Source organism: Anoplolepis gracilipes, chromosome 2 (assembly GCF_047496725.1).
Source record: "Anoplolepis gracilipes chromosome 2, ASM4749672v1, whole genome shotgun sequence".
NCBI classification, from domain to species: Eukaryota; Metazoa; Arthropoda; class Insecta; order Hymenoptera; family Formicidae; genus Anoplolepis; species Anoplolepis gracilipes.
In genome coordinates, this window is record NC_132971.1 from 128056 (window position 1) to 138815 (window position 10760).

General features: G+C 29.3%; 2 protein-coding genes across 2 annotated transcripts; both read left to right on the plus strand.

The window, feature by feature from the left end:
• Positions 1–5122: 5122 nt before the first annotated feature.
• Positions 5123–6270, plus strand: Membrin (Golgi SNAP receptor complex member 2). Its single transcript, XM_072911338.1, has 2 exons — positions 5123–5393; positions 5492–6270. The coding sequence occupies exons 1-2, from the start codon at positions 5254–5256 to the stop codon at positions 5988–5990; spliced, it is 639 nt and encodes a 212-aa protein (XP_072767439.1). The 5' UTR covers positions 5123–5253; the 3' UTR covers positions 5991–6270.
• Positions 6271–6804: 534 nt separating this feature from the next.
• Positions 6805–9996, plus strand: LOC140662839 (ESF1 homolog). Its single transcript, XM_072886493.1, has 7 exons — positions 6805–7777; positions 7861–8039; positions 8137–8244; positions 8327–8527; positions 8627–8846; positions 8919–9703; positions 9781–9996. The coding sequence occupies exons 1-7, from the start codon at positions 7114–7116 to the stop codon at positions 9892–9894; spliced, it is 2271 nt and encodes a 756-aa protein (XP_072742594.1). The 5' UTR covers positions 6805–7113; the 3' UTR covers positions 9895–9996.
• The last annotated feature ends 764 nt before the right edge of the window (positions 9997–10760 follow it).

The following is a 10760-nucleotide window of genomic DNA, read 5'->3' on the forward strand; positions in this document are numbered from 1 at the left end:
AATACTGCAATGGTGCAATGTACATACAATCGCGCAGTTCTTTAAATGCCCGATGACAGAGGAAATAACCAATAATCTGCGTCTGTCAAGAGAAATATACGAATGCGCATGCGCGACAGGGAAAAAAAGATTCACTATTTATCTAAAGGTGCCTTTTCATGCTGACGCTCGACGGTCATTTTTGGCGTCAAAACCGATCACGTGATCAAAATTGACGAATTGGTATTTTTATTTTTGGTCACGTGATGTCTTTTGACGCTGAAAATGAGCGTCGAGCGTCAGCATGAAAAGGCACCTTAATTATCTTGGCACTACGGACCTAGGACCTAGAACAAAGATTGCACCAGAGAGAAGCCTGAGAGACGCCACGGCCCGGTTTTACATTAATCCCTGAAAGCGATACGCCCTCTGTGATCATAAAACCGTGGACATTGAACTATATAGCCAATGTTCACGAATGTTCTCAATGGATAACACATAATATGCATAGTTTTGGTTGCGATCCGTGCTATGTTTACAAAATTTATTAATAAAATTATTTTGCTTGTTCACTTTCATCTAAAAATAATTTGTTATTTCTTCACACTGGCATTAATTTACTTTTAATATCAAATAACCAAGTGAATATTGTCAATATTCTAATTTTGCCAATAATATCTTGATTTTTTGTAATTCTTTTTCTTTTATTAAACGCTATTTTTACATTCTATATTTTACAAATTAAAACTTATTTTATATAAAAAAGAAATTTTCTTTCAACAATTTAATAATTTAGAGTATTATATTGTTCTACAAATACGCAATAATAAACTTTTAGATATCGATTCAATTAAATGAAACAAAGATCAGATATATATATATATGTATATAATATATGAATACATATTTATAATATAATTTTATTTTATTTAATTACTGTAATTCCATTCATCAGTTGACTCATTTAATTCGTCTATTTGTCGCTTTGAATTTACAATTTTAAGAGCAAGACGTTTGATATATTAATTTCGGGAAAAGAAACTTTATTAATTAATGTTAATTAATGCCGATTATGCAATTGACATACTTGTACCCGATTAATAATATTTAATGCTAAACTTTGTAATATTTTACTTTAGAATATACTTATATTTTTGTGCGATCGATATCAATATCAAAAGCACGAATGACAAATTTCGAGAATAAAAGGTTAATATTTAATAATTATAACTGTTATTAATATTAAGAGTTACTTCATCATCGAAATTGAATTTTTATCGAATCATGTTAATTCAATAAATTTCGTATTATTGTGTCTCGAAATCAACCGTGTGATCCCGGCTATCCGCGCTCGCGAAGCCACGTTCGCAAGAACGCGTTACAATATTATGTTATATTTTAACATAAAAACAAATGTAAATTTCATAGGTTGACAGAGCTTTTTTGTGAAAATTTAACGAAAATAGAATGTTAATGTAACATATTAATAGTCACTCTTATATTATAGAATAAATTCACATTTCTGTTTTATTAATTTTAACAGATAAATTCTGTCACAAATAAATCGGAACATATTTATAATGTAAAATTAAATTAAAAATAAGTGCCTATTGTGTTATTTACACTCTTTTTCATGAGTTATTTTAATAACTGATCATTTAACAGTTGACTTAAATTAACAAAACAGTAATATATTAAATTAATAAGTAAATGTGTTAAATTTTAAGCATTTATGATTTAAAGCAACGGATTTATCTACAATCTACATCTCTATCTACCAGAATCTCTACATTAATTCGTTGCTTTAAATTATAATAAAAGCTTTTTGTCACTCACCAACACTGATGCGCAACAGCGGAGTTGTCGATATTGAAGCTATATGTTATCTGTAACATACAAATATAAAGCCCAAATTATAACAGCAATTTTAAATAATTAATATTAAAGAATTTATTATTATACTTAATAAATTTATATTCGATGCGTACAATAATAAGCAGATATATATAAATATGGAATAATTTTATAAATTAAAAAAAAAAAATTTTAAATAAAAACTTTATTAAGATTTATGTAAAAATCTTTATCTCTGAGTTTCTCTTGATTAAATCATTCAAATAAATGAATCGAATTCATTCGTATAAGGGATTTATAATAATTAATATACAAATAATATTTACCCTAGGGTTGCTCCGCCGATGCAGGATGCCTCTCCTGGCCTCCTCCTCCTTTCAGATTGTAAGGAACGTCAGGAACTATTGTTTCATATATACGCGCGATATACTTTTTTTAATTTGTTGAAACCGCACAAAAATAAAATCGCGCTATATTTTAAACCGTACAAAAGTTAAAACGCGCGATAGTTTGACGGTACTCCCGCACTTTTACGCGCGATACTTTGACGGCACTCCCGAATTTCGGAACGATCGAAAATCCCATTTTATCACGCGCGAGAATACTACTTGGAGTTGACAGGTCGGACACGATCAAACTCCGACGAAAGAAAGATCAAAATCAGGATAAATGAGCGAAAACACGATCGCGATCGCGACGAAGTCGAGACGAATGTCAAAAACAATAGCGCCCTATATGTCACTAAGGTCGAATGTTATTATTTTATTTCGGAGTCATTTTAGACGTATTTTAACACGTTTAGATTTATCGTAATATTATTACATATTATTCGTATTATTATTACATATTATCATCGCGAGAAACGTGTACGGCGCGCTCGACCTCGAGGCGACCGAACGCGAGACGCACATGCCGACGCCGATGCCGGAGTAAAAACACGTGCGCACATTACGCCCGCCGAGATCGGAATGAATGACTTACCGCTGTCACGAGTCACGTACGCCGTGGTCTCCCCTCTCTTACTATGGAATGGGTGACGTCAAAGACAAGGTCAAGTATGCTCATTCATTCTCTCTCTTTCTCCTCGCGCCAGACAATAACAAATACGCACTATACTACGTGATACAATTTAACGCGTTCAAATATGTACAATCAAATGATTCTAAAATACATGTAAAATTCCTTAACTAAAATGATATTATTATTCGATTTAATGTGATATATTTAAAATACATGAAACGCGATTACAAAATGTGTAAAATACTTTAACGAAAGCAATCTTATAACATTTGCCGTGTAACTGTTTAACGATTTCTTTATTTATATTCGTTGAAAATTATATCAATGATGTGAAGAATTATTTGTAAAAGTGATAGAAATTTATATTATAGATACCGGCATATATTTATAGACGTATAATAATTAAATATAAATTAATAATGAAAAATAATGTACAAATTTACTGCCTGTACTTATTACAGTTACTAAATATGTATAACTCTATGTAATTATAGAAATTTGTTATGTTATATTAAATAAATATTCTCCCTGTTATCGTAACTATTTAATTATTCATATATATTACGTATGTTTGTTTTTTTTATCAGAAAAGGTAAAAAAGAGAACAAGAAAAAAGACCAGATATTCTATCACTTTATTCTTTATTCAATTTATTAATATTTTAATATTTGTTTATTATAAAAAAGTCTTTTATTAGATGTGCCTGTTTTCATTATAGCTTATTCTATTTAATTTATTCGAATAAAATATGAATTTTTATTAATAAAATATTTTACATAAATATCGGCAATGTACTTCACGAACAGTAATATATCTTAAAACGTTGGAAAATTAGCTTCTGAATGATTAGGAGAACATATTTCGCAAAGAAGATATCGCTCTTCCCACCGATTGTAGGGATACCTTCTTTGCGAAATATATTCTCCTAATAACTTAGAAGCGAATTTTCGAGCATTTTAAGATACATTACTGCTCGTGAAGTATATTGCCGATATTTGTGTAAAATATTTTATTAATAATAATTGGACTTTCGAGGATATTAGAAGACATATATTACTAATCGCGTACGAGTATGTCAATTGCATAATCGGCATTAATTAACAGTAATTAATAAAGTTTCTTTTCTCGAAATTAATATATCAATCGTCCTGCTCTTAAAATTGTAAATTCAAAGCGACAAATAGACGAATTAAATGAGTCAACTGATGAATGGAATTACAGTAATAAATAAAATATAATTATATTATAATTATGTATTCATATATTATATGTATAAGTGTCTCTTGCAACAATGATATTGAGTAATTAATTTTGATAAGTAATATTTCTTTTCTTTTCAAATCACGATTAGTTTTTACAGAAAGTGTCTCACATCAACTTTTTTATTAATAATACAAGAATTTATACTTATGACTGACGATTATAAATATTTGGCGGGGACCTTTTTTTAGCTCTAATTAGAGCTAAAATATATAAATTAAAATGATTGCAAGTAAAAATTAAAACTTTTATTTTTTATTTTATCTTTTTTAAAATAATATGTAATAAAAATTAATGAAATTTTTACGATTATGACAGCGAACACGATATAATTCGGGCAATTCTTACTTAAATAAGTAAAAAATTAACATTTTTCTCTAATTAAAAAAATTTTGTATGTATACATACCTACATACATATATATATATATATATATATATATACATATATATATATATGTATATACATATATATATCTAATCTTTATTTCTTACTTAATTGAATCTATCGATATCTAAAAGTTTATTATTGCGTATTTGTAGAACAATATAATACTCTAAATTATTAAATTGTTGAAAGAAAATTTTCTTTTTATATAAAATTAATTTTAATTTGTAAAATGTAGAATGTAAAAATAACGTTTAATAAATGAAAAAGAATTACAAAAAAATCAAGATATTATTGGCAAAATTAGAATATTGACAATATTTACTTGGTTATTTGATATTAAATTATTAAAAGTAAATTATTGCCAATGTGGAGAAATAACAAATTATTTTTAGGTGAAAGTGAACAAGCAAAATGTATTAATAAATTATGTGGACATAGCACGGATCGCAACCAAAACTGTGCCCATTATGCGTTATCCATTGAGAACATTCGTGGACATTGGCTATATAGTTCAATGTCCACGTTTTTATGTCCACAGAGGGCGTATAAAGTTTCTTTTTACTCTTTGGATTGCACAAAGCTCTATCTATATTTAATATATCTATGATCAATTATCAATATATTTTTATGTTCTATGGTCAGTACACGTCATTGGTTAGTGTAAATGATATCGGATGATATAATTGTTCGAAAATTTGTATAATTATTAAACACAGATATTAATTAAAATTTCCACTGTACAGCGACAATATGGAAACGTTGTATCATCAGACTAATAAATTAATACAGGAAACGCAACATCTTTTCTCGCAGCTAGAGAGAAAATCCTCCAATGCAGATCTGCAGGAAGTGAAGGAAACTATAGAAAGCAAACTCAACCTTATCAACAGGTAGTCAGAATCGAAACGATGTTGTATTTAGATGTTTTTCTATGCAATACTTTTTCTCTCTCTTGAATAATTAAATTAACATTTTTATTTTCCCTTAGCAATTGCGAGCGACTTGATGTGCTATGTCTCAAGGGACCTGTGTCGCAGAGACAGAATGCCAGAATGAGAGTTGATCAGTTGAAATACGACAGTCGTCATCTGGCTGCTGCCTTAAATTCATTGTGTAATCGTATGACACGGCAACAAAGAGAAGAGGCAGAGAGAGAGGCCTTGCTATCCAGAAAATTCACCAGCAATGACCATGTGGATATTTTAATTGATCATACTGTACAGCATAATAACAGTATGCACAATGCTATTCACGGCATAGATGAGCTGTTGCATCAGGGAAGCAGTGTTATGGATAATTTAAGATCTCAGAGAGTAACGTTAAAAGGAGCTCATAAACGTTTGATAGACATTGGTAATACTTTAGGTCTTTCGAATACTACTATGAGGTTCATAGAACAAAGAACCAAACAAGATGGATTTATTTTAATTGCTGGTATGACTTTCACATGTATAGTCATTGTCTTAGTGATAGTATATCTCGCATAAATACATTCCAAAAATTATTAAATACAATATACGCTTGCAACTGTTAATAGTAATATTTATATATCTGTTGTTTTTGTGTCATGCTTAATTGCTACTATCTTTTTGAAAGGTCTTAAATTGAAAGTTATATAGAAAATCATGGTATTGTATTGTGTAAATATATAATTAATAGCAAACACTAAATTATAATTTATATAATGTCTTTTTGTATTACATTTTGCGCTAAAGTATTTATAGTAACACTTGCATATTTAATTGAAAACATTAAAAATTTGTATACATTTTCTTAGGTATTTAAATAAAGCTGTATATTTTTAATATAAAAATTGTAGAAGTTCTGGAATTATTGTGTAAAATAATCATAAAAATTCATCTAAAGAAATTGTATATAGAAGAAAGATATTTAATTTTTATTATATATTTAACATTAAGTATATAAATATAATATTAAATATATATTTGTATCCACCTTTTTGGTAGATACTATAAATAAATGCTTTTAAACATTGAATCGTACTTATATATTATTGTTATTCAAAATTTCTTTCTTTTTTCTTAAAATCTAAAAAATTTATTTTTTATATATAAATGTTCGTAAACAGCTAGAGCTAGCACATTAAGGCCATTCTACACTAGTCGCATCGCAGTGTCGCAAACGTCATAAGCGCCGTGCTATCCAATCAGCATCTAGTTAGCTTGACGCTGATTGGATCACATGACTTGCGACGCAACTAATGTAAAATGACCTTTAGGCGCATTCAGCGACTCAATCTTCTTCAATGCTCTTGGTGTGATCGAATGTGATTAGCTTACTTTTAAAATCAACAAATCAACGTCGAGTATTAGCGGAAATATTAATAATGTTGCCCAATTGAATCCGCGGATAGAGCTAATCAAATTCGAGATATAAAAGATGTACCTTTCATAATTGTTATTTTCTATGACGAATCCTATTCTAAGCTGAACTAACTTAAGCTAACCTAACCTAAGCGTAAATCTGTCATAAAAACACTGAAGCACGTGTAGCATTGAAGGCGAACATTTGTAGTTGTGTTTATCTATAAATTTTTATATACAAAAATTTCTTAATTAAGATTATAGTATTTATAAAAAATAATTAATAATGGATGAAATATTGAAAGACGCACGTTTCGCGCATGTCGCGAAAGATCCGAAATTTCGACGCATATCCAAGGCTGAGAGGAAAGTGAAGATTGACCATCGATTTAAAGATATGTTTAAGGATAAAAAGTTTACTGTGAAATATACCATCGATAAACGTGGTAGACCAATCAATCAAACCACTACTGAAAATCTTAGGAAATACTATGACTTATCTAGCAGCGAAGATGAAGATGCATCTATCTCAACTACAAAAAAGGATGACAAGAAAAAGGAAATAAAGGAGAACACTATAAAGAAAACAAAGAGCAAAAAGAAGAAGGTAAAAAAAGTTGAATCAAACTTGGTAAAAAATCTCTCAGATGAAGAAAGTGAAGATGCCTTAAGTGATAAAGATTTGCTGCGAATTAAACCAAAAGAAAAATGTTCTGATAATGAATCTGATAATGAATCCTCAGATAATGAAAATGAATCTGAGAAAACATTTTCGAAATTAGATATTGATGAAAATGAAAAACAGCTGCATACAAGAAGAGGAAATGAAATTAGCAGACTCACAAGTGAAATTAAGGAGAGATTGAAAGATCTGAGTGTAAATTATGCCAGAGGTGAAGGTATCTTGTTGACTGATAGCTCTTCGGAAGAAGAATTGTCTGAAGCTAGTGGTAATATTTTCGTTTTGAGTACATATAGTATATATTGTACGTGTATCATATTTGATCTTTACTTTGCATTTAATCTCTTTTAGATGTCGAAGAAGAGATTGAACATAATTGGGGTGAATTAGACAAAGAAGCTGACACAACAGATGAGTGTACACATAGATTAGCCATTTGTAATATGGATTGGGATAGAATACGTGCTGTAGACTTGATGATTTTGTTAAATTCGTTCTTACCCAGTGGTGGGCTTATCCATTCAGTTACAGTAAGAATAAATTTATAATATAAAATAATAAAAAAAAATTAATGATTGAGTATAAAATATTTATTTTATGCTTTATAATAATTTATTAATTTTTTAGATTTATCCATCAGAATTTGGTCAGCAGCGAATGAAAGAGGAAGAACGCAGTGGGCCAATGGAACTAAAAAGCAAATATGTTAAGAATGAAGATGAAATCGAAGATGAAGTATGAAATTACAATTTTTTAAATGCTCTCTATAATTAGATAATGTAGGCTTTTTGTTAATTTTTACTGTGATCTCTTCTAGAATGAAGAAGGTGCGACATATCACATGGAGAAGCTAAGACAGTATCAATTGAATCGATTGAAATATTATTATGCTGTTGCTGAATTTGATTCTGCTGAAACGGCAAATAAAGTATATGTGGAGTGTGATGGAATTGAATATGAATCGACTGCAACTAGATTAGATCTCAGATTCATACCAAATGATATGCCATTTGATCAGGTATCTATGAAAATTAAAATATACAAAACGTATCGATACAAATTTGTCTTAACAAGTTAAGAAGTATATAATTTTTAAATAATGGAATATTTGTTGAAGGAACCTAAAGAGATATGTACCGAGATACCAGAACCTGTGAAATACGAACCAAGACAATTTACAACAACTGCTTTACAACAAGTGAAAGTTGAGTTAACATGGGATGAAACAAATGTAAATAGGCAAGAGTTTACTCAAAAGCTGAATTCTGGAAAATTACAGGATATTGACGAAAACGATCTACAGACATATTTTGCGAGTGGTAGCGAGGACGACTCGGGTATGTGAGATCACTACATCGTTATTTTATTTATTTAGTCTATATTTAACGTAATATTTTTATATTTTACAGAGGAAAAAGAAGACATAACTGAAAGAGATAACAATGATAATTTGGACTCGGACGTAAATAACGATCCAGTTGGAAAGTATAAATCTTTACTCAAATCTATTGAAGAAGAAGAAGAGGCAAAGAAGAATAAAGATGTCGAATTGGAATTTACATGGGGTTTAGGTATCAAAGAAAAGGCTGAGAAATTGGTCAAGGAAAGAATGAAAAATAAAGAAGAACTTACACCTTTCGAACAGTATCTAGAGAAACGCAAAGCAAAAAAGAAAGCTAAGAGAGAACAAAAGAAGCTTAAAGAAGAAAGTCAGAAGAGCGATTCGGAAGACTCTTTGCCATTTGATGTAGACATGAATGATAAATATTTTGCAGAAGAATTTAAAAATATGAAATCATCCCGTAAGAATAAAAAAAAAGATAAAGAAGCTAGTGTAGATTCGTCGAATGAGCAGGAAGAAAATCAACGTAAAGCCGAATTAGAATTACTTTTGATGGATCAAGATGAGGATGGCAAGAAACATTTCAATATGAAGCAAATCGAGGAAAACGCTACAATGTCGAAGTCCAAACGAAAACGTCTCAGTAAAAAGAAGATTGTGCAAGAAATAAAAGATGACGATTTTGAAGTTAACGTCAAAGATCCGAGATTTACCGCTTTATTTACATCACATCATTTCAATATCGATCCCGCAGATCCACATTATAGAAAGACAAAGGGTACGGAAGCTTTAATTAACGAAAAATTAAAGAGGAGAATTGATGATGCATTTGATGAAGCACATGCAGAAGATGTAAGTAAAAGAATATTTTCTTTAACAATAATTTAGACATTGTTTTGAATATATAAATTATTTTAAATCTCTTTCAGAATAAGCAATTTAAGAAGCCAAAAACAAGCGAAAAACTTTCAACGGAATTACAAGCGCTGGTTAAGTCTGTTAAGAAAAAAACGCAAAATATCTCACAACCAATAAAAGGATAATTTAATCATTACATGTCCTTCGTGTATTATATTTTCTAAACTTATGCTTTATTAGAAATAATTTTCTTATATTTTATGATGTAGGTTATACAAATTCTTTACAGAGTTTAAATCTGTAATAATATTGTAAATAAGAAATATAACGAAGAGATCGATGGTAAAAAAAAGTTGCATTTACCATATATAATTACAAAATTAAAAAAGATTATATACAGAGAAATATACAATAAAATTATATAATAGTACAAAACTAAAATATAATGTATATAAAAGGCATCTTTTAAAAATATACAAAAATAATACTTTATAAGTAAGAAAAATATTTCTATATTTAATTAGAGTATTAATCATAATTTGGACATAATTTAGACATAATACAGACATAATTAGTCATGTTAAAGTAATATTGTATTTTTCACATTCAAATTAATTTAATAAAATTAAAGCCCGATGGCTTCAGGATGGAAAATTTCTAGAAATCCGAAAACTTTTCTATCCTGCAGCCAATCAACACGCTAGAAAAATTTGTCGTACGACAAGTGTAATATCGGCCTTAAGCAGCAGTTTAGTAATTTCCTAGATACAATTTGGTGATTTCTTTGATTCGCATGAAATAGGTCCAATTGGCGTCGTTTTATACGTTTTATACCATAAACCATGATAGAAAAAATTTCTAGGAAATTACTAAACTGCTGCTCGCAGCTCGCAGCTGCTGCATTTTACTGCCTATATGAACCGTGAACTACAATTACATAGCTTTAGAGAGAAAAAGAAGAAAAGAGAGATGCAAAAAAGGATGGAGAAAATTTGTCAAAAGATGATTGGCTATTGTTTCTTGTCGCAAAGCTATGTGTACGCGCCATTAA

Coding starts and splice junctions, on each gene's coding strand:
- LOC140662839 (XM_072886493.1), top strand. CDS start 7,114: ATGGATGAAATATTGAAAGACGCACGTTTCGCGCATGTCGCGAAAGAT. Junction 8,040..8,136: donor GGCTTATCCATTCAGTTACA/GTAAGAATAAAT, acceptor TTAATTTTTTAG/ATTTATCCATCAGAATTTGG. Junction 8,245..8,326: donor AAGATGAAATCGAAGATGAA/GTATGAAATTAC, acceptor GATCTCTTCTAG/AATGAAGAAGGTGCGACATA.
- Membrin (XM_072911338.1), top strand. CDS start 5,254: ATGGAAACGTTGTATCATCAGACTAATAAATTAATACAGGAAACGCAA. Junction 5,394..5,491: donor AAACTCAACCTTATCAACAG/GTAGTCAGAATC, acceptor ATTTTCCCTTAG/CAATTGCGAGCGACTTGATG.